This window comes from Ochotona princeps, chromosome 17 (assembly GCF_030435755.1).
Source record: "Ochotona princeps isolate mOchPri1 chromosome 17, mOchPri1.hap1, whole genome shotgun sequence".
Lineage (NCBI taxonomy): Eukaryota > Metazoa > Chordata > Mammalia > Lagomorpha > Ochotonidae > Ochotona > Ochotona princeps.
Genome location: NC_080848.1, coordinates 37,879,570 through 37,903,197, shown reverse-complemented (window position 1 = coordinate 37,903,197; position 23,628 = coordinate 37,879,570). Strand labels below are relative to the sequence as shown.

The following is a 23,628-nucleotide window of genomic DNA, read 5'->3' as shown; positions in this document are numbered from 1 at the left end:
TAAAGTATATTTGATTTCAACTATGTAAAATACCTAGAAAGAATATACTAATCCTCATCTCCAATTGATAAGAAAATGCACATTTTTCTGCTTCTCCTTTCTTTCCTATAATGTCCACATTTTATCTTAAGCATGCTATTCACAGAAACACAATTTCCCCTTAGGATGTTATTCAAATACAAGAATGTATTCCTGGCCTGGCATGATGGGTCGGTGGTTAAATCCTCACCATGCACAGGACAGGATCTCATATGGGAAGCTCCTGGTTCCTGGCTTTGGATCAGCTTAGTCTGGCCATTGCAGCCACTTGGGGAGTGAAAAAACAGTGGATGGAAGATCTTTCTCTCTATCTCTACTCCTCTGTGTAGATCTGCCAGCCCAATAAATATAAATAAATTTATTTTTAAAAAAGAAAACACATTCCCAAACACTGAAGGAAGCCCATCAGGAAAGGGAAGGCAATTTCCTAGTCTAGACTGAAGTCCTTCTACTGTAACAACACTTCCTCTTACTAGTGTGAAGTCGCTAGAAGCCTGAGGTATGCATGAAGCCTTCTGTGCAGGTGTGCAGGAGTTGAGAGTCCTCTGCAAACTCTCTGATACACAAGCTGCATGGCTGGAACTGCACCTACAGCTTCCACTTATAACAGAATTTATAAATCTGAGCAAGTACGGAGTACTTCTAAGAGCTTATGGAAAATAAAGCAAAAAGTTAAAATTATTTTGGTGCAGAAAATTGAAATCCATGCATACTTTCCTCCATAATACATATAGTCCATGTGCTTTATGGGACTACTCCTGCATACATGTATACTAAAATGACCCCTATCAGCCAAAGAGCAATTCTACTTAGAGAGGCAACTTAGGCAACGTCCAGCAGAAAGGACAATCCAACCGCATCAAGGAGGAGGGGAAAAAAAGATTTGCTTTAAAAAAACAAAGCCTAAAACCTCTCCAAATCATTGCGGCACTCATAAAAACCTAATCTAATCTAGTCTGCTTTCAGCAGAAGGCCGAACATAATCTGTCTACCTTCAGCCGAATCATCGAGACACTAATAATGCACACGGATAAAGTTCAATTACATCCAGCATTTGCTTTCAATTTGAAGGCATTTAAATGTACAGGTGATCATGACTCCTCTCCCCACTACGAGTGAGAAGATGAGGCAACTGGAAAAAGGCACTGGCAGCTTTCTCTTCTTCTTCTTTTAATAATTATCTTTACTTTGACGATTTTTACATAGTTGATTAGGGTGATAAGGGTCAAGGGCTACAGGAAGATGGGCGAGACCATTATTTTCACATTCTCTTTTTCCCTCCCTGTATTTGGAGAAAGGAGGGAGATCAGCAGAGAAGGACCACCCAGTCACCCAGCCGCCTCTGTATCCTGGGACGGAGGACAGCCACCCGACACCACCCCAGAGTCCCCAATGTGGGGCATGTTCCAAAGGTCCTGTTCAAGTGGTTTTGATAGTTCAACAGTTCTGAATTACTGCTGATTTAGCGACATGAATCACGAAGGAATCTCCATAATCCACCAGTTGACACAGTCCACCTTAGAGTCTGTTTACCCAGGAATTCACTGCCAACATTTGGCTGGGGTAGTTGACCAATTTGTTCTGTCTTCCATCCTCTGTTATGGTACCAGGTGTCCTCTACAGACTCCAATATACTGTCATATCCTCCATGTGCACCTGGATATGCTATCCACTACTCTGTCTAAGCCCCTGAAGAGGCCCAGCTCTGATACATGCATTCCACGGTCAGACCATGGAACCTGCAATCCTCTCCATGGTTGGGGTTCTGAGTCCAGCGGTTCAGTTGAGGGGAATTCCCAAAGAAACTTCATCTGAGGTGATCCCAGACCTGATTCTTATGTGTGATTGCCAACACAAGGTCCGGCACAGTCCATCACCCAATCAGTCTATGCACACACTGATAATTGCAATTGCTGGATCAGTTCTGTCCCTAGCCCTGTCTTTTACATAAACCAATGGGTGTTGCAGTTCAGTCCAATCCTGCCCACTGCATGCTAGGTCCTCATGCAAACCAGTGGGAGCTGGAGCCTAGTTGGAGCAACCCACAAAACCCCCACCAGGCCCACCCCGTGCTCTGCTTCCCATGCTTGCCAGTATGTACAGCAGACTGGTCCAGTGTGTCCCACATCATATATCAATGGGCATTGATGCCTAGTTCAACCCAACCCGCCCTCCTATCCAGCCCACATACCTGCTGGCAGGTGCCACTGTCCAGCCATGCCTGTCCCAGTCCTGGTTCTTATGCTCAGCAGTGGGAGTGGCAACCCAAGTGGGAGGTGCCCACTGTTTCCCTACTGGGCCTTTAGCCCCTCCTGGATCTTACAACAACTCTTCAGGTGGTTCTGCAGTTTAACTTGACAGAGTTTCTCTCCCTCCCTCTCCCCGCCATGCCAGCATCTGCTAGTTGATGCTGTGGCAAAACCCAACCAACTCTTACCCCCTCTGGCTTATACATCTATCGTAGGTATAGTCCTCCCAGCCTGGCTTGTCCCCTATCCAACTTACATGCAAGCTAACACGTGTTGTAGCTCTGCCTGGCCTGATCTGCCCTCATCCCAACTCTCATGCTCACTAGTGGGAGTGGTGGTCCAGCAAGGGAGCCCCATGCAGCTCCCTACTGGGTTCTCTCTCTCCTTCTCTGGCTCTCATGTGTGCTGGTTGGGTGCTGTGGCCCCATCTAGCATGGCCTGCCTCACCTTGGCATTTGCCAGTGGGAGCTGTAGCCTGACCCGACCTGGATGGCCCCAACTCCAGCCAACCCCCAGTCTTGGCCCTCATTTGAACTAGCTGGTATAGTGGGCCAAGCTGGTGTGACCCTCACACCATTCTGGCGCTTGGATTTGCCAGCAGGTGATATGAACTGGCCTGACCTGGCCTGTCCCTGACCTACACCAAATGTAAGCCCTTGGGTACCATTTCCTGACCTGGTCTGGGCTGCTTCTTTTCATGGTTCTTGTGCTCACCTATAGGAACTGTGTCCTGACAAAGGAGTTTCCCAAGCTCCTCCATCAGCACCTCTCCCAATGCCAGATCCTGCGCACACCAGTTGGTCCATGGGCCAGCCCTACTTAGTCCACCTCCTGTCCTAGCAGGAACAGTGGCCTTTCCTGACTGGCCTTCTCCCATTCTGGGTCTTACTTAGGTGATACAGCCCAGCCAAGCCTGGTCCACACCTAGACACAGCTCACACATGGCTCAATTGGGACTGAGACCTAGCCAGCCCGTCCCACACCCATCTTAGTTTTCACGAGCTCCAGTGCATGCTGGAGTCTAACCCAGTCTGGCACATTACAGACCTAGTCCACACTTTTGCTGAGGGAGATTGCAGCCATGTCCAGACCAGACAATAGCCCTCACTGTGGCCCTTGCACTCAGCATTGGGAACCACAACCCAACCAGGCTGTCCCCTTTGCTCCCCAGCCAGGCCTGTTCCCAGCCATAGCTCCTGCACCTGCCAGTGGTGGCTCTGACCCAGCTTGGCATAGTCCCTAACCTGTCTTGGCCTTTGGTTTTGGATGCTGTAGCCTGATCTGCCCCCAGTCTCAACTCTCTGTGGCAGTTTTCTTCCTCAAGTAACAGATACAGAACAGGACCTTGTAACACTTGTGAGGGTCAGTATGGTCATCACCAACAAGACTCTGTCCTGCAGCCTTTTTCACACTACAGTTCTTTCTTTTTTTCTTTAAAGATTTATTTATTTTTATTGAAAAGTCAGACATACAGAGAGGAGGAGAAACAGAGAGGAAGATCTTTTGCCCATTGATTTACTCCCAAGCATTCACAATGGCTGGAGCTGTGCCAATCCGAAGCAGGAGCCAGGAGCTTCTCCCAGGTCTCCCTCATGGGTGCAGGATGCCAAAGCTTTAGGCCATCCTCGACTGCTTCCCCAGGCCACAAACAGGGACCTAGAATGGAAGTGGGGCTGCTGGGATTAGAACTGGCACCCATAAGGGAATCGAGTGTGTGCAAGGCGAGGACTTTTACCACACTACAGTTCTATCAGATCTCTAAGTCACACCGGCTAGTGAGGAGAAGCCAGTGACACTCTCAAGCTCATCCTCAATGCTGCATAGCCAAAGTCCCCAAGGACTTTAAAGGTTCTGAGTGACAGGGTGAAATGGGTGGCTTTACCTAAGGACAGGGCAGCAAGGGAGTGAGGGGGTGGAAATCTCTAGCCAGCCCTGCTCCTTGGCTGACTTCTTTCTGCTGCGTGATAACTGTCCAAGCAATTCACTATCTTTATGAAACTTGGCATGTATTAAAGGGAAACAAGATATACTCTCATAATTTCATAGTTTATTCTGATACTCTGAAACACAACAGTGGCCAAAAAAGACTTTCAAAAAAGCGTATATTGGAAGTAAGGCAGCATGGGGGACAGACTAGGGGCAGCACATGTTCTCGCGGGAGGCGAAAGCTAGCCTGAGGATCAGGGCTGCCTCTTCCTGGTGCTGTGTGTTGGCAGAACAGTCAGTGGCCACGAATGACTCACCCAAGTCCCTGCTGCTGCTGGTGCTGCAGAATAAGGGTAAAGAGATGTGGTTGGGTGGCCCAGCACAGCAACCTAGCAGGTAAAAATCCTTGCTTTGCAAGCACCAAGATCCCATATGGGTACCGGTTCTAATCCTGCCAGCCCTGCTTCCTATCCAGCTCCCTGCTTGTTGTCTGGGAAAGCAGTCAAGGATGGCCCAAAACCTTGGGATCCTGCACTTGTGTGAGAGACCTGGAAGAAGTTTCTGGCTCCTGGCTTCAGACTGGCACAGCTCAGGCTGTTGTAGCCACTTGGGGAGTCAATGGACAGAAGATCTTTCTCTCTGTCTCTTCTCTATGTCTAACTTTTCAATAAAAAATAAATAAATCTCAATAAAAAGAGAGAGAGAGAGAGAGAGATGTGTTTGGGGGCAGGCATTTATTCCAGCTGGGAAGATGTGCATGTCTCATTCTGCAGTGCCTGGGTTCAATTCCTGGTTCAGGGTCCTGACTCCGGTTCCCTGCCATTGCAGACCCTGGGAGGCAGCAGTGATGGCTCAAGCAATTAGGTCATACATTCACGGGAACATTAGGTCAAGCAACATACATGGGAAACCTGGATTGTATTCCCAGATCCTGGCTCTGTCCCTTCTCCAGTCCCCATGGTGGAGGCTTTTGGGTGTGCTGCCCTGGCCTGCTTTCTGCCTCTCAAATAAAATCATCATCATCATAATGAAGAGAAGAAGGCACTCAAAGCAAAGTGATGACAGACACCAGGTTCAATGTAGACAATCACCTAACAGTGAGAGCATTCTCCTCCCCCAACAGAGTGAAGCCACAGTGAACTGGCTCTAAAGACCTGGCCCGCCCAGCTGATGAGGTCATTAGGGTTCTGCCGCCTTTAACAGCTCATTTTGAAGGGAAAATGCTTGAAACCCATGAGAGGACCATTGTTAGCATATGTGATGATACCAAATGATTGTCAGGTCATGGTAACCAGGATCAAAAAAAAAGTCCTGGGGAAGAGGGAAGTTGAACTAAAAAAGTAAGATGATTTGGAGAAATGTGTGGAGCAGATAGCTAAGCAACCGAGTGGGGCTAAACAAAGAGCTCACAGAACTCAGCAGGATTCTCCGGCCCAAGATTTATAAGGTGAGGTTCTCAGCAAACTCGACAGGAGATGATTGTAACAATAAAACAACTGGAGAGGAGATTCACAAACCAGCAAGATCTCAAACATGGCAAAGCAAAAAGAAAGGGATTGGGAAAAGAGGTTCAGGTCTTCCTGGCTGACCACTGACCACCGACACAGGCCACAGCATCTGCCTGAGATGTAAAACTCTAGCCCAGCAAATTGGCCCTGGCTGAATGGATAGAGAGACAAGGGTGTGCTGCCCTGAGAACAAGCCTGCCAGTGCCGTCCCACTTGGACGGAAGGTGGCTGACAGTAGATCAGTCTCCACTTTGACAGTCCTGTTTCCTCCAGAAAAGCATGGTCTGCAGACTGCACCAGAGCCCTGTCGGTTGTTTCAGGCCTCTCCATGGTTACCCCGCTCAGCAGCGTCAGCTTCTGGTCCAAAGGAGGTCTTTCCTGCCCATCATTACTCTAGAACTTCTGATCTTTGGAGGATTTTCTTGGACAGATGAGAATTCCGGTGTGTCTTGGGACAATCTCAAGCCGACTCTGATCATGAGACACAATGAGACCACTGATCCCTAAGTGATCCTATAGCTTCCTAAATTATAACAAAAACCACTGGGCAACAGTATCCAGCGAAAGGAGGAAAAGAATGGCTCGAAACAGGGACTTGGCATGAATATTCATCAAGCATCGTTCTTTAGGAATCATTTCCCATCCAGTCAGCTGACAACTGACTCATGGAGCTGCCCTTGTGCTCCACTGATTCTGCTCTGCCAGAGGCCATGGGACCTCTGGGGGCTACTCCCAGTGCAGGGCCTGTGGGACATTTTCAAACCTTGGTACTAGATCTCAGGAGGGCTGATTCAGAGCTGTGTTAGTCTTTGACACAGTGCCAGCCGCATGCAGTGGGTGGGCAGAGAGGAGAAGCAGTGGGAGGAAACCAGGTGAGAGTCAAAGCTAAGCACGCACTTCTCAGCAGAAACACAAGCTTTGTTTAGCAGTATTTCCGCTATTTCCTTTTGTGACCTGCATTTTCTTTAAGGACATTCTCATCTGTTTTGTGGCTTCTTTTCCTTGATACCGCAGTCATTTTTCCTGAAGGATTGCCTTTTTCTTATGGGTTTTTAGGAATTCTTTATACACACACACATATATATATATACTTCTCTATATATACAACTATACGTACCTATACATATCATTAGTCTTATAAAGCTAAAACTATTTTATAATCCTTTAATTATGTGTATCACCTTTCCCCTTCCCCCAAATAAATTTTGTTCTTTTTATGTTGTCAAACTTTTGAGTACGTATCTTTATAACTTCTGGGTTTATGTCTTGGTTATTCCCCATAGCACTGTTATTAAAGGATTGCCCATTCCTCTCATGTCATACAACAGGTGGCTCACTACACTACAGCAATGTCAGTGCTGGACTACAAGCTTCTCTTCATTTCTCATCCAAGGATTTTACTACCAATCATGTTGCTGCTCTATCAGAACTTTATGAAAACAAATCTATTTTCTATAAAACAGAAATGTGGCTTCTTCATGGGTAACAAATGTGAAGAAAACATGCTGATATGCTAACAGTGAGCCTGGGCCTCCAAAGCAAGAAAGTCTTCAGAAAGACACTTTAGGCCTGGTCTTTGATTACAAAGAGATTAAATGAATTTTTCTTTTATTTATTAATTTGATAAGCACAGAGAGAGCGTGAGAGAAAGAGGAAGTGTTCCAATCTATTGGTCTGTTCCCCAAATGTCTGCTATGGTTGGGAATGGGTTAGACTGAAGCTGGGAGCTAGAAACTCAACCCTGGTCTCCCCGGCTGTTGGTGGCATTAGACTGAAGCTGGGAGCTAGAAACTCAACCCTGGTCTCCCCGGCTGTTGGTGGCAGAAATGCAACTCCTTCAGCTATCACCTGCTGCCTTCCAGGGCCTATAGGAGCAGGAAGTAGACTGAAGTCAGTAGCCAAAGCCAGGAATGTGGACACTATAACTCACACCTTAGCTGCCGGCCGAACATCCATTCGGGTTTAGTATTTTCCACCAGCAATACCACATTCTATCATTCCAAAGGAGCGGGGATAGTCCCCAGACACGTGTGAGTGTGACAGAGGCACGCTGAACTGGTTTGCTCTCCAGGAAAGTGAAAAGGTAAACACTTAAATAACAACATATCCTAATTATAATCAACTCTGATTAGCTGATAAAGTGAGACTGAAGAAGTGAGACCTGTATGACGCACAAAATTACTAGTCTGTAAAATATGAATACTTAGATAAAGATAGGACATTATAAAAACACAAATAACTACATAATACACCAACAATAAAACCATGAAGAGTATTGTTACGGTAACTCACTGAAATCACTAGAATAGGCTGAAGCACCTGAGCCTATAGATGATTTCACTGTCACTGAAAATCATGAAACACAATGGCCCAGCCATGAGGGTCCAGCCTCCCTCGGAAGTTCTTACCACGTTTCCATCTGTCAGGGTACAGCCGGAGAAGCGCTTTGCAAGAAATCCCTCAAAGTTGGTTGTTCTCTGAATGGCAAAAAGAAGCAATTTCACTTCGATTTCCTTGGCTCTGGTACGCATAATCTTGGCAAGTTCTGTCCTTGAAAATAGAGATAAGAATATTGTCAAACCACTCATTCATTCAAGATAAGAAAAAAATATGTACATTAAAAAAAAACTGTACCTGATCATTTCAAACCCTGGGGTCTACCACTAAGTCAATCTGAATACTCTTACCCAGAAACAAATACATTCCAAGACATTCTGGGAATGCCTAAAGTCACAGGGAACCATTTCAGGCATCAACAGATCCTAGATATGCTTACATACCTATGATAAGCTCAATTTACTTTTTTATATTAATACTGACCTCTTTAAGATTCATTTTATTTTTACTTGAAAGTCAGTAACAGAGAGATCTGTCATCTGCTGGTTTATCCCTCAAATGACCACAACAGCCAGAGCTGAGCTGATCCAAAGCTAGGAGCCAGGAGCTTCTTGTGGGTTGCCCCTGTGGGTGCAGAGTGCAAAGAACTGGGCTATCCACCACTGACTTTTCTTTTTTTTTTTTTTAAAGACTTATTTATTTTATTACAAAGTCAGATATACAGAGAGGAGGAGAGACAGAGAGGAAGATCTTTCGTCCGATGTTTCACTCCCCAAGTGAGCCGCAACGGGCCAATGCGCGCCGATCCGATGCCGGGAACCAGGAACCTCTTCCGGGTCTTCCACGCGGGTGCAGTGACCCAATGCATTGGGCCGTCCTCAACTGCTTTCCCAGGCCACAAGCAGGGAGCTGGATGGGAAGTGGAGCTGCCGGCATTAGAACTGGCGCCCACATGGGATCCTGGGGCTTTCAAGGCGAGGACTTTAGCCACTAGGCCACACCGCCGGGCCCCACCACTGACTTTTCAGACCATTAGTAGAAGAGTGAATGGGAAGTGGAGTACCTGGGACTTGAACCAGCAGCCATATGCGATGCTGGTGCACAGGCAGGTAAAGGATTACAGCCCAATAAAATTTAATTTAGCAAATAGTAACAGTAAGATATTAATAAAATTGAAGATATTAATAAAATTAAAGTTTATGAATTGCCCATTAATGGAATTTTCCATTTACTATTTTTAAGCTGCATTTGATTGAAGATAACTCAAACAGTGGAAAACAAAATTGCGGGTACTGAGAAAATAAAATATACATTCTAAAAAATTTGTATAGTGAAATTATCTGCTAGTAAAAAAAATCAAGGACTACAAATGGTAATTTGTCACTAATATGTAAACTGGTCATTATTATGTATTTTGGTCTTCAAAAATTTATTTATTTATTTATTCATTGAAAGCCAGAGAGAGAGACAGAGACAGAAAGGACACAGATTTCCCCTCTCTGAGTCTGCTTCACAAATGCCCACAGCAGACGGGCTAGGGCCAATCCAAAACTAGCAGCTGAGAATTGCATCCAAGTTTGCCACGTGGGTGAAGCATCACCTGCCGCCTCCAAAAATGCGCATTAAGCAGAAGATGGGATTAGAAGCAGAGCTAGGACTCAAACCCAGCCACCATGATCTGAGAGGAAGGTGGCCCAAGTGGTGTCTTTAGCACCATGCTAAAGTCCACTCCAGGACTATGTTTTCAATAATTTCAAATATGAAGCACTTACTCAATATTTCATTAAAATACATATAGCCTGTATTATCTCACAAATCATTACTTACAAAATCACAACATCCTCTCTTACAAGGAGCTCAGTAACTGTCTCTTCAGCTAGAGAGCATAAACCGTAGAAACACTGCTCCCAGTGACAGCCTGGGAGTCTATGTGAAGGAAAGCTTAGGTGTTACTCCAGTGTCGTTTCAGAATCTAAGTTATTAGGGGACAGTGATATGTGAGTTTTTAGCAAGTATTAACTTATCATCTTCCCACACAAACAAACGACAAAATCAAACAAAGAGCTTTGAGTTTATTTGAGAATGATCTAGCTGTAGGATTTTTGCCAAAATGCTAACAATAAAAGCTTGGCAGCAACACCGCCATGAGCTGAGACAACAATAGCAGGTACTGACGCCCAGTCCTTTTTACAGGCTTCACTTCTCACAGAGCTACTTTGCACGTCTGCTAAACTATGGGCCAAAGAGGATTAGCTAACATTTTCTCAAGGAAGTCATTCTTCTCTTTGATAATCAGGATTGAGAAGGTGACAATCACAACAGACCTTGAATTTGTTCCTAAAATGTTATCTCCATTCAAGGTAGCAAACTTGCTTCCTAACACAATAACCACACCAAATGTATATATGATACAGGGGTGAATGTTAATACAAACTACGGACTCTGAGTGACACAGTGTCACTGTAGATTTATCAAGTGCAACAAACGTACCACTCCACTGGAGGATGCTGATAGTGAGTGAGACACAGAGTACATGGGAAATCTCTGACCTGCTCACTTTTGCTGTGAACCTAAAACTGTACTACATAATAAAGCCTCTTTTAAAAGAAGGAAGTCAATATCCTTTAAAACCTTTTGTTCTCACAATACAAGTAGAATCTAAAATCTGCACCTTCTATGGCTTTAAGGGGAATAACCGCCATGATATTATGCTAGGGCAGCTGACCTTTTTATTAACCTTGTGTTAGATATAAATCTGTATAATTGGAAGGGAATACACAGGGATATTCAAAGAGTTTATGGAAACTATGTACTATGAAGAAAATACACCTTGATTTTTAAAAAATGTTTATTTGAAAATAAATGTATTTTTCTTCAATTTCCATGGGCTTTTTGAAATATCCTCACATAACTAATAAGAACCAGTCACCAAATAAAGAATAAAAACCCCAGGGACAAGAGTTTGGCACAAGGGTTAAGGTGCTGCTGGGATGCCTCAAGTGCCTGAGTTCAAGACATAGCTCCGTTTCCAGTTCTAGTTCCCTGTTGGGCAGCAATGATTGCTCATGTTTTTCGGGTTCCTGTTATGCACATTGCAGACTTGGGCTGGATTCTGGTTTCAGCCTGGCCCAGCTCTAGTCACTCTGGGCTTTGGGAGAGTGAGTTGGAAGAGGTAGGATATCTCTCTCTCACTCTCTTTTTTTTTTTTTTTTAAGATTTATTTATTTTTATTAGAAAGTCAGATATACAGAGAGGAGGAGAGACAGAGAAGAAGATCTTCCATCCGATGATTCACTCCCCAAGTGACTGCAATGGCCAGAGCTGAGCTGATTCAAAGACAGCAGCCATGGGCCTCTCCCAGGTCTCCCACGTGGATGCAGGGTCCCAAGGCTTTGGGCCATCCTCAACTGCTTTCCCAGGCCACAAGCAGGGAGCTGGATGGGAAGCGGGGCTGCCGGGATTAGAACCAGCACCCACTTGGGATCCCAGCACGTTCAAGGTAAGGAGTTTAGCTGCTAGGCCGTGGCGCCAAGCCCCAAGGATCTCTTTTTCTTCGCTTCTCTCTGTACTTTTCATATAAATAAAAATTAAATAGTTTCGTTCTAGTTTTACCTCTGTCATGTATACACTGAGCTAGCCTTTTGGGGCTATAATTCTTCAATTTGGCCGGGGCTACACTCATGGATATTGTAGAGAAGGTAAGTGAGAAATGATTATCAAAACGCTTAGAACACTCAGACATCAATATTAGTAACCACTCAGAGACCATAAATACCATAGTGGAGGTGGCCAATTCATGAACAATTATTTCCTAAGTGTCTGCCACATCATTAAAGGAGAGTAACCCCCTGACTCTTGGGAACTATCTATCCAGCATGTCAACAATCAAAATGATGGATGTATACACAGCACACGGATACCTGCAAAACAGATACAGGGGGAAACATGAGGATGATGGATCACTATTGGTAAATCTGGGTGATGAATCGTACGTTGGTAGAGTAGAGAAGGGAAGCTTAATTAGAGATGAGGGCTATGCCACAGCCAAGTTCTGGCACCAAGAAAGAAACAGAGGGTGACCCATATCAATCATCTGGTAGAGTTTGGACAAGGCATCGAATTCACAGAACATCATGCACCATATTTGAAGATTCAATTAGCACTAAAACCAGCAGGGCGATGGAATCTACCTTGTCACATGGCAGAATTCTACTGCAATCCTCTCAGTCATGTACCACTCGCGTGGAAACATGCGGCCATATTTCTCTTCATAGTCCACAAGCTGGCGCTTTATCCAGGCGTAGCGTCTGTCGATTTTGTCCAGCCAGGCAACCTCATGAAGGTAGGGAATAAAAACCATCCTAGCGCTTAGAACCAGTACTGACAGTTTACAAAAACAAGTACAAATTCCAAAACAAGAAAAAGAAAACCGATCTCTGTATTTCTCATGGTGTTAAAGAATCTAGGTTACCTTTCTGACATGTTCCACAGGTTTTTAACCTGCGGTCCAGAGCTGAATTTCAGGGGTGTGTAAGTCTCCTAGAACTGTGTCAGCTTTATGCCTATGTGCAGTCTGGGAAGAAGGCGTGTAGCTTTTATTAATTTCTGCAGAGTCACTGACTTCACAAAGGTTAAGAACTACTGAACTGGAGAGTCCACCCCTAGGATTCATGGTTCAACACTCACCATTGGAAGACAGTGTGCTGATAAAGTATAAATCAGTAGGCCTGACAGCCTTCATTTTTTCAGTAACATTCAAGTGTTAAATCGGATCTCATTTGGTGCATACTTACATCTTGATTTTCTTGAAAAAGCACTAGGTATTCTGACAGATGCTGTTTAATAAACTTCTTGATGATTTCCTGTTTGATTCTAGGGTCCAAAATATTAGCAACCAGACATGCATCTCGTAAGACGTTGCTGGGTCCTCCAGGCCTCTGGGAAAACAAACAACACGCACCAGTCCACAAGCCCGAGGCGATCTCTAAATCTCACGCTTCTCCGACAGCTGCTGCTGCTTGTTGCTCTCTCACTGTTATTGTTACTCCGACTCCCTTGACACTCATTCTCCCTACTGTAGATGCATATTTTAGTTACTGGTTCCTTGATGAAAGAATCACTGAGCTGGTCTCACAGAAGCCAGCATGAAAACCACCCTATGAATCAGCAATGAGACAGCTTGGAAAACAGGGCCAGTAATGACCGTAGGGAATTCTACTTTCTGAATATTAAATGAAAAAGGTCTGAAGTGTCATCAAGACAGCAGTTTCTGATGTCTAAGACTGTGAGAGGCCTGAAAGTTAGAACGACACTAACTTCACTCAACATGCATCACTTTCCCCTGACTCCAGTCTCTAGAATGCCTGCTGTTACAGTGCTAAATTTGTACCAGATACTATAGGAGCCAGACAGGTAGCCAGAGGTGACATATTGTGATGCTGGCTCCTTGACCTGAAAAGGACAGTGGAAGTACACTAATTCATCACCAGGGAAGGCCTTTGCTATTAGAGGAGCTAATTCAATCTTCCCTGGCCTTTCTTGAAAGTAAACCATTGAATGAACGTGGTTGGCAGAGGGAACTAGAGGAAAAAGAACACTTGGAATCCACTCTTGGCTTGCTGAAGAAGCCACATAACATTGGCACAGTTATTCCATCTCTGAAAAATCATGGACTGGACTTTAAGCAGGTGAATGAATAAGGTCATTTCTAAATCTTTTTGTTTTTGGTCAGTTCTGTCCACACTTATATAACCTCAACGGATGTTAAACAGTTTCAAGTTAAATTGCCTGACGCCTAAACTGTTCAATGCGGACTTGCTCTACACTGTGTACTCGTCACCATTTCCTCCTCCAACACACTAACTGTTTAACTCTTGCTTTTGAATTAAAGCATTTTGTTTGACAGAGAATCCAGAGAGGTCAAGGTTTATGAGTGCATGGATTCAGAAACTTTTCATGTATAAGAATTTATTAAAAGGGCCCAGTGTGATGGTCTACTGGTTACAGTCCTCATCTTGCATCTGCTGGGATCCCATGTGAGTGCCGTTCATGTCCCAGCAGCTCCACTTCGCATCCAGTTCCCTGCTTGTGGCCTGGGAAAGCAGTCGAGGACGGTCCAAAGCCTTGGGACCCTGCACCCACGTGGGAGACCCAGAAGAGATTCCTGGCTCCTGGCTTTGGCTCAGCTCAGCTCTGGCCATTGTGGCCACTTGGGGAGTGAATCAGTGTATGGAAGATCTTTCTGTCTTTCCTTCTCTCCATACATGTACATTTCCAATAAAAATTTAAAAATAAAAAAAATACTTGTTCAATTATCTTGGATTCTTTAAAATACCTTGATTCCCATTTGCAAAACAGGAAGAACAAGGCCTTTAAGAAAAGTAACACCTTTAAAAAGGACAAAAAAAAAAGGAAAGAAAGAAACCTCTATAAACAACAACAACAACAAGTCACAGAAACAGAAAATCCAGACAAATCATTAAAGGAAATCATTTAACTTCATCTTCCTGGTGAGATCTGGGAAACAAATAAAACAGCAAGCAGGCCACGGCGAGTTCCTGCTAAACACTGAAGATAAGCTTCACTCACATCCTTCCGAAACTTGTCTGGCCCGGACTGGCCAATCCAGGTGCTCACAGTTGGTGACCAGCCCTCCAATCCCTTTCCATTTCCCAGACCTGTGCTTTCCTCATGTAGTAAAACAGAAATAATGGCTTGCCAATATTTACCACTTCCCTGTAGTTATGTCAGAGAACTAAGGAGGATGAAATTCTCGAGGAAAAATATTTCACAAATAAATATGTGATTCCTTGCAGACAGCCCCAAGATGAAATTCAACTCAGGAGCAGGTTTCCTAAAGTAAAGTAATCTACACTCACTCTGACCTACTTCCTACGTTTCTTTCACAGGGCACAAAGAACAAATGACTGAGATATTTCCAGTGATTGAATTATAAAGCAGAGCCAGGAAATGTTTCTCGGCCCAGTAAATGAAGCTGTAGCACATCTCTTACCCAGTACAGGAGGGAGGGCTGTCAGCTTACAAGTACTTCAGTGCAGTCCTGCCCTCAGCAATTCCTTTTTCTTTTTTTTTTTTGAATATTTCAAATAATGCAGCGGGGAAAAAGGTTTTGAGGCTCTTTCGCTGCTGGACACATGCAAAGCATTAAGATGACATCTGCCACAGTTTGAAGGATGGAGCTGAACGCAGTTAACTATGTACGGCTAAGTGAAGGAAAGCTGGTTATATGAGAAGAGCAGCCAACAGCTCACAAGCAAAATCCTGTGGGCTTCACAGACACAACACTGTGCCACCACAGAGCTAAAGGGCCGTCATTCCAAAAACAGGATTATGGTCATTAAAGCCGGTCTAATTGTGTCACTCTGAGCATTATGTAAGCATGTGGACATTCTTCCTAGTCGCCTTTTCACCAAATCCAAACCAGTAAATTATGTAACAATCCTAAAAGACACTGTGGCTTCAAGATCTTTTTTTTTTCCCAAACACAGCCAGGAAGGAAAAAAAAAATTGTACGGCAGACATACACACTTTGGCACACATGAAATCAGATCAAACTGAACCCTCACATTTTTTTGGTGCTGAAAGAGCATCACTCTGGAAATATTTAAAAATGAAGGATAGTCTCATTACCTTCATTTTTCAGCAAACATATATTTGTGGCTGTCAGAAAATACTTTTGGAATGATAAGTGAATGGCAACTGTAATGAACACAAATTAGGCAAGGATAGGTATAACATCTAAAGACGGAGGGAAAGTAAAAAATACCTTGGTACCCTGGGAAGGAAATGCTTCTTCAAAATCAGCCAGGATTTGCTGTCCTAACTCAGTCTGTGCAGCTTTCACTCTGTGAGGAGAAGAGAATATGTCAGCATTTGGCACCAAATGGCCAATTCACATGGGACAACACTGTGATGGCTGTAGAGAGCATCCAGGAAGGATGGAGGGATGTGGGACTGGACCAGGGAGGCCACACTAGATAACTGCATGTTTACAGGCATCTGTTGGATCTTCTTTTCTAGCCTGCCCTTCAGCTGCAGTGAGGTAATCTTTTTTTAATCATTATAACATTTCATTGAGGGATAGGACAACGCTGTGGGACAAGATCACAGGTATCATCACACCCAAATTAAATATAACTCCATTTTGGATTGCTGGTATAACTGGTCTCCAGTTTCTCAGAGCAAGGGATTGTGGGAAGAAGGCTTCAAACTATTTGAGTAGGCTTTTTTGTTTTTAACCAAGAACCAAGAGGATCAACAGCTTTTTTTAGATTTATTTATTTGTTTATTTCAAAGACATGGTTACAGAGCGAGAGAGAGAGAGAGAGAGAGAGAGGAAGAGAGAGAGAGAAACAGATCTCTCAGCTATTGGTTCATTCCCACAAATGGCTGCGATGAACAGCCTGGACTGCGCTAGGCTGAAGCCAGGAGCCAGAAGCTTCATCTGGTTCTTTCACGTGGGTGCACGGGCCAAAACACTTGGGCCATCTTCCACTGCCTTCCCGAGCATATCAGCAGGAAGGTAGACAGAAAATGAAGCAGCCAGGACTTGAACCGGTGTCCAAATGCAAATGAACACAGAGAATGCTTTCTAAAGTAAAAAGCAAAAGAGCTCAATATGACATCAGCTGCTAAGAATGATGGCCACTAAATCAAGATGAAAATTCAGAAGATTATGAGGAAGATTAAACTGCAAGGAAAACCAGTTACAAAGAGGAGGCCAGTACTTAACAGTGGTTTGCACGTATACCAGCAGTTCAAGATATTGATAGTCTTGAATGAAACAGAAGACAGGACCAAGTGTTAGGATGGGAAAGGAATCATTAGTGCATCAGCGTCCCTTACAATTGGTCATGTCCTCCTGGTCTTTCCCCAGCTGCCTTATGCTGGTGGATGCCTCACGCCAGTCAGACTCCCAGAGCCATGGGGGCACCAGGCTCTGGGGCTGAAGTATCCTAAGCCAAGGCCAATACCTCAGCTTTATAAAAAGCAGCATCAAATAACATGTGTCCTTTATAGAGCTCCACCCTGTTACTTTGGAATTAACTTCATGAAGTTTCTAGAAATAGTGAACCATTCAAAACCACAATTTCTTTGGCTACTGAGGAGTACTTGGCAACTGTTGATTTTTTTAAAATTTTTTAAAATAACGGGATAGATGCAACTCACAACAGTCTATTTTTTTTTCCTATGGCATAGTTATAAATATACCTTATTCCCAATACTTTCCAGGTTTTTTCCACTATCTTTAAAACTCTTAAAACCATGTTCATAGGTGTGTCTGCAATCTTTTAAACTACGTTTTCAAAGGGGCAAAAAATAACTCAGATAAGGCTATTACTGGAATAAACCCTGCATTACAGATCACAAGCAAGGCCATCATTTACAGCTGCCCATCAGACGATAGGAAACATCCCTAGTAGGAGAGAAAACAACATTCACAAAATTGTACCTCACAGCATCTTGTGACTCCCACAGAATGAGCCAACAGATGGCCTCCTTTGGTGCCAGGTCACAAGACATGGCTTCCAGAAGTCAGTCCCCTCTGTTTCCCTCTTGCTGGAAGCATAAACAGAGGATGAGTTCCCTCTAACCCAGGAGCAATCCCTGTAGGGGAAAGACTAGCCTTGACCAGAGCACTCAGGGTCCTAGCCTCAAGACTCCTGATCCTCTCAATGACAGTGCAAACCCAGCTTTCACTCACCCTCCGCCCCACAACAGTTCCTCACCCATATTCTTTGTCTCTGAGACTCAAGTGGGCAGAAAAGACAACAGGCATCTGTGATGGTGTTTGGCACCACCAGAATACAAGCTAGTGAACTGACAGTTACAGTTTGTAGACTGCCTCACCATCACTTTTTATTCTGTTTTTACAGCCATTTCCTGGGAGAGGCTAAGCCTTAGCTGTGTCACTAGTGAGCTGTGTGTAACTACAGATTGCTTCTGTGTGGGCCACAACTAACAACAATTGTGAAATGAGAGGGTGGGACTAGAAACCTGTACTAGAGGACTGCACAGTGTCCTCTTCAGCAGTGATTATGCTAGCTCTAGCAGGCAACATCATCCACCTTTGCAGGTGGCTGCCAACTTTATGTTAACCAAGATTGGAAACGAGGCAGAAGCTTCTGCACAGAAACACTTCCAAAAGAAGCGTCTATCAGTGACTTGGATCAATGAGCAGCCATTCCCTTACAGACAGCACTGATGGGGTTCTATAAATTGAAGCTATGATCCTACACACTGTTAAAGAGAGGTAAATCACAGACTTTAAAAACAGTTGCTTCAACCAGATGCTAGAAAGAAATCACACTTAGAATAGTCCTTTTGCCTTGCTCCTTTAAATTCCGTCCTCTCCTAACAGTGGAAAGCAAGTTCCTATTGTGAAGTGACTGATCGAGTGAGACAGTCCCAAACACATGAGTTAACCATCCCAAATCCCTATCATTCTTAAGAACACCAGGCTAATAGAGGACAGCGTAAATACAAATCCCTCCTGGCATCCAGTTGAACTTAAACTGAACACAGCAGGGTTAATTAGACAGATGCTACATTTCTAAATGGACAAACTCTGCCAAGAATCTCAATCAAGACTAGCACAGTGACAGGTGGGGGGCTTCCAAGACCATCAAGGACCATCTTCACAGCTGAGAAACAGACAGAGGCCCAAAACACACTGGCATGGTCTCACAGCTGCTCAGCACCAAACACTGCCTCTAGTGTAGTTTCCCCCTCCCCCCATGCCACGAGACCTTCTAACCTGCCAAGAATCTCTCACATACAAGGACTCTCCAAGAACTTTATTGAACATGTGCATTATGGAAAAACTGCATAGAGCGCCAATATTTTTTGCATGAAAATAAACTTATCTTTTAATCCCATTTTCCATGCAACTTTGAAGTGCCCTTGTGTAAAAGGCTGGAAAGAGTTTTTAAATACGCATTTTGGTTCTAGGGCTTCATGATTTTCATAAAAATGTAAGGCTCTTCCGTTCTTTTTCAGGAAATGTTGACTGCTGACTAGAAAACTTCATGTTCATGAATATGCTTAAGTCAGAAGGATTTGAAATGTAAAGATATTAAAGAGGAAAAAAAAATCTTTCCTTCAACGCTACATTAAACACAGATGCATCTGCCAGGATAGTTGGAAGACAATATTCAAATCAAGGCTCATGAACTTTGTATTTCAAATGTACAGGCAAAGACTCTGGAACAGAACTTCTCATATGACTTCTAAAATTTATAGACAGCAAGATATTAAATTAGAGAAACTGAAAAAAATGCATAGAGTGCAACTCTCCTGCCTTCTCTCCTCCCCTCCCGTCAAACGGCTCTTTCAATCATTTCCAGATGGTTTTACCATTGCTATACAAACATAAAGGTGGAAAATTCTCCAGGAATGATGCTAAAAATATGCAGTTCTTAAAGTTTCAGGGCTTTTAAAAAAACAACTGCAGCCAAGCACTGAAACCAAGATTTGGTTTAATAGCACAACTTCTGTAATAACCTACAAAAAAAATTACTGTACATATAGACTGTGAAAGGAACTAAAGGAAAGCAAATCCTCCAGTATCCGTAGCAGCCTTACATGGTAATGAATATCTGGAGCACTGCGATACATCAACGGAATGTTGGATAGCTTCCTAATAAATTTTATTCACTTTCTGAGAGGTGGGATGGGGGATAGCAAGAGAGAGAAACAAGCTCCAATCTAATGGGTTATTCCTGAAGTGGCTAGGGCTGGGCCCAACCAGAGCCAGGAACAGGGTACACATTCCAGGTCCCTCAAGTGAGTGGCAGGAACAGAATACCTTCAGCCATCACCATCGCCTCCCAGGACCTGCAGTAGCAGGGAGTTAGAACGTGGATCCAATATGGCATGTAGGCATCCTAACCACTAAACACTTGTTTCAGATTTTCTCTGCTAAGACAATGCCATGACAATACTGATCATAATGTCCCTTCAAATTCATAAAATTACTTTAAAAAAAATTTAAAGACTTATTTATTTTTATTAGAAAAGCAGATAGAAAGAAGGAGAGACAGACGGAAAGATCTTCTGTCTACTGGTTCAATCCTAAAATGGCTGCAACAGCTGGAGCTGAGCCAATCCGAAGCCAGGGGTCAGGAGCTTTCTCTAGGTTTTCCACGTGGGTGCAGGGCCCCCAAGGCTTTGGGCCATCCTCAACTGCTTTCCCAGGATACCAACAGGGAGCTGGATGGGAAGCTTTCATGCTCCATCTCTTTCAAAGAAATGAAAACTGGCCTTAATCAACAAAAGAACTACAGTGAGATACACCTTACACCCCCAGGATAGCTGCTGTACAAAGCCAAGGGATGACAGACGTTGCTGAGGGTATGGAGGAAAGAAGACTATACACTGTTGGTGGAAATGTAAACCAGTGAGAAACCTGTACAGAGATTCCTCAAGACACCTAAATGAATCTAACATTTGACCCAGCAATCCTGCTCTGTACACACCTAAAAATAATGAAATCCTCTCCTGTTCTCAACACTATTCATGATATCAAGATAGAAAAGCAATCTAAAGCCTACAGGGGAATTGTGGTATATGCATCTGTGTAATATCACTCGCCTTTAAAAAGGGACATCCTGCCTTTACAACAACAAGGATCTTTCCACCTCATGGTACCCTATGATTTCTCTTACATGTACAATAATAATAATAATAATAAAAAGCCAACTAGAATTGAATGGTGGTTACAAGGAAAGGAGGCAGGACTGAGAAATGTAAGTCAAAGAATACAAGTTTCAGTTCCAAAGGATAAGTAGTTTTAGATCTGTAGCATGAGGACTACAGTAATGAACACTGTATTATACAGGACTGGTGCTGTGGCATACCATATTGGAGTACCAAAGTACCAGCTGCTCTGCTCCAAAACCAGCTGTCTAATGGACAAATGCAGCTGAGGATGAGCCAGGTACCTGGGCACCTACCCCCCAGGTGGGAATCAGGGTGGAGTTCTTATCTCCTGGTTCTGAGCTGGTCAGTTCTGGCTGCTGTAGCCATTTGTGGAGTGAGTCAGCAGATGGAAGACCTTCTCTCTCTGTCTCTCCTCTTTCTTCTCCGCACAAAATTTTTTTTTCCAATAAAAATAAATCTTTTCAAGATTTTTACTTATTTTCAATGGAAAGGCAGATATACAGAGAGAAGGAGACACAAAAATATCTTCCATTTGCTAGTTCATTCACTCTCCACATGGCTGTGATGGCTGGAGCTGAGCTGATCTGAAGCCAGGAGCCCGGAGCATTTTCTGTGTTTCCCACACAGGTGCAGGGTCCCAAGGCTTGGGCCGTCCTCTGTTGCTTTTCCAGGCCACAAGCAGGGAACTAGGTGGGAAATGAAGCAGCTGGGTCATGAACCAGCACCCACATAGAATGCTGGCATTACAGGCAGAGGATTAGCCAATTGGGCCATTGTGCTAGTCCCAAAATAAATAAATCTTTTTTTTTTTTAAAAAGGGGGGGGGGGACACAATAGCCTAGTGGCTAAAGTCTTCACCTTGATCATGCTGGGATCCCGTAAGGGCACTGGTTCTAACCCTGGCAGTCCCGTTTCCCATCCAGCTCCCTGCTTGCGGCCTGGGAAAGCAGTTGAGGACGGCTCAAAGCCTTGGGACCCTACACCCACATAGGAGACCCAGAAGAAGCTCCTGGCTTCGGATTGGCTCAGCTCCAGCCATTGTGGCCGCTTGGGGAGTGAACTATCAGATGGAAGATCTTCCTCTCTGTACACCTGCTTTTCCAATACAAATAAATAAATCTGGGCCCAGCGTGGTGGCCTAGTGGCTAAAGTCCTCGCCTTGCATGCACCAGGATCCCATATGGGTGCTGGTTCTAATTCCAGCAGCTCCACTTCCCATCCAGCTTCCTGCTGTGGCCTGGGAAAGCAGTTGAGGATGGCCCAAAGCCTTGGAACCCTGAACTCGCATGCGAGACACCAAAGAGCTCCTGGCTCGGGCTTCGGATTGGCGCATACCGGCCGTTGTACTCACTTGGGGAGTGACTCATCGGATGGAAGACATTTCTCTCTGTCCCTTCTCCTCTGTGTATATTTGACTTTGCAAAAAAAAAAAAAAATCTTAAAAATAAATAAGTAAATAAATCTTGAAAAAAATTAAAAATAAATAAATTAAAATGGGGGGGGGGGCTAAGTGAACGTGAAGTAAGGAAGATATCAACTCAGGGTTAACTTGAGCTTAGCAGTAGGCAATACAGCTTTCCTCCCTCTTCCTCCTTCCTCTGAGAACAAATCTGTCTTCTCTGCAAGCTTCCTTTTTTCTTGTAGCTCATAAAGTTCTGTCAGTCCGCTTCCTTGGCTGCTTCCCACTCCCAGTCTGATGTGGCGATCAGCCAGCCTCTGGGTATGAAGGGGTTAGGAAGGATGAGGGGAAGGGTGGTGATTTCCCAGCTCTCTGCCTAGTTCTCCTCGGACATTCCTTAATAATGCTTTGGCATTTCTACCATAAGATGGCACACTGAGCAGCACATGTTGCAACTTTGCATTCCAAACCCAAATCTTCACAAATAAGGAAAAGATTTTAATAAAAGTTCAGAACCAGGCAGGAAAAGATGTGGGTAGACTAGAAATTTCAAGCACTTCAGGGAAGAACAAGATTGAATTTAAAAAATCACTGCCCAAAAACGGCTTCTCAGAAATGCAAGCTGTATGAGCAGGCATCGAGCCTGACGATTAAGATGCCTGTATCCCACGGTGTCACAGTGCGTATGCTGAATTCCACTTCTGGCTCCTGACTCCAGCTTCCTACCAGTGCAGATCCTGGGAGGCAGTGGTGTTGGCTCAGGTAACTAACCAGGCTCCTATCATCCACGTGGGATAGCTGGCTGCTAGCTCTGGTCTAGTCCAGTTTGAGTCATTGCAGGTTTGTGAGGACTGAACTAGCAGACAGGATGTTGTTTTCACTGCTTCTCTTTCTGCCCCTCAAATTTAAATAAATAAAAAAAAAGGGCCCAGTGCCATGGTTTAGTGGCTAAGGTCCTTGCCTTGAACGTGCCGGGATCCCATATGGGCGCCGGTTCAAATCCCAACAGCTCCACTTCCCATCCAGCTCTCTGCCTGTGGCTTGGGAAAGCAGATGAGGATGGCCCAATGCTTTGGGATCCTGCACCCATGTGGAAGATCTGGAGGAGGTTCCTAGCTCCTGGCTCCAGATCAGCACAGCACTGGCCGTTGCACTCACTTGGGGAGTGAATCATCGGACGGAAGATCTTCCTATCTCTCCTCCTCTCTGTATATCTGGCTCTGTAATAAAAATAAAATAAATCTTTAAAAAAAAAATAGAAAAAAAAAAAATGAAAGCCATGAGGGTGGTGGATGCCAGGAGCCTGGAGCAAATGCAGCAGGGTGTGTTGGGGCTCCTGCAATAGGAATAGCTGAGCCAGAACCCAGGTCGGCATCCCTACCAACAAAAGTTGGGTGCTGGAAGTGGGACCTTATGAATGAGAAACTCAGCATGGCCAAAGAGGCCGACCACATCCAAGATTAGGGAGGGCCTCCAAATCCAGAAGGTC

The 23,628-nt window shown here is 44.3% G+C and overlaps 1 protein-coding gene across 3 annotated transcripts in view; it reads right to left on the bottom strand.

Annotated features, from left to right (window-relative positions):
- The window catches only part of VPS53 (VPS53 subunit of GARP complex), a 164,394-nt gene that overhangs the window by 82,714 nt on the left and 58,052 nt on the right, over positions 1–23,628 (bottom strand). For all 3 annotated transcript variants that reach the window (XR_009246999.1, XM_058676665.1, XM_058676664.1), the window contains exons 8-11: positions 15,846–15,924; positions 12,853–12,996; positions 12,250–12,392; positions 8,131–8,272 (exon numbers count right to left, since the gene is read on the bottom strand). Coding sequence is in view for 2 of the 3 variants with exons in the window: in XM_058676665.1 (XP_058532648.1) it covers positions 8,131–8,272; positions 12,250–12,392; positions 12,853–12,996; positions 15,846–15,924 (508 nt within the window). In the remaining variant the exon portion in view is untranslated. The remainder of the gene's footprint in view (positions 1–8,130; positions 8,273–12,249; positions 12,393–12,852; positions 12,997–15,845; positions 15,925–23,628) is intronic.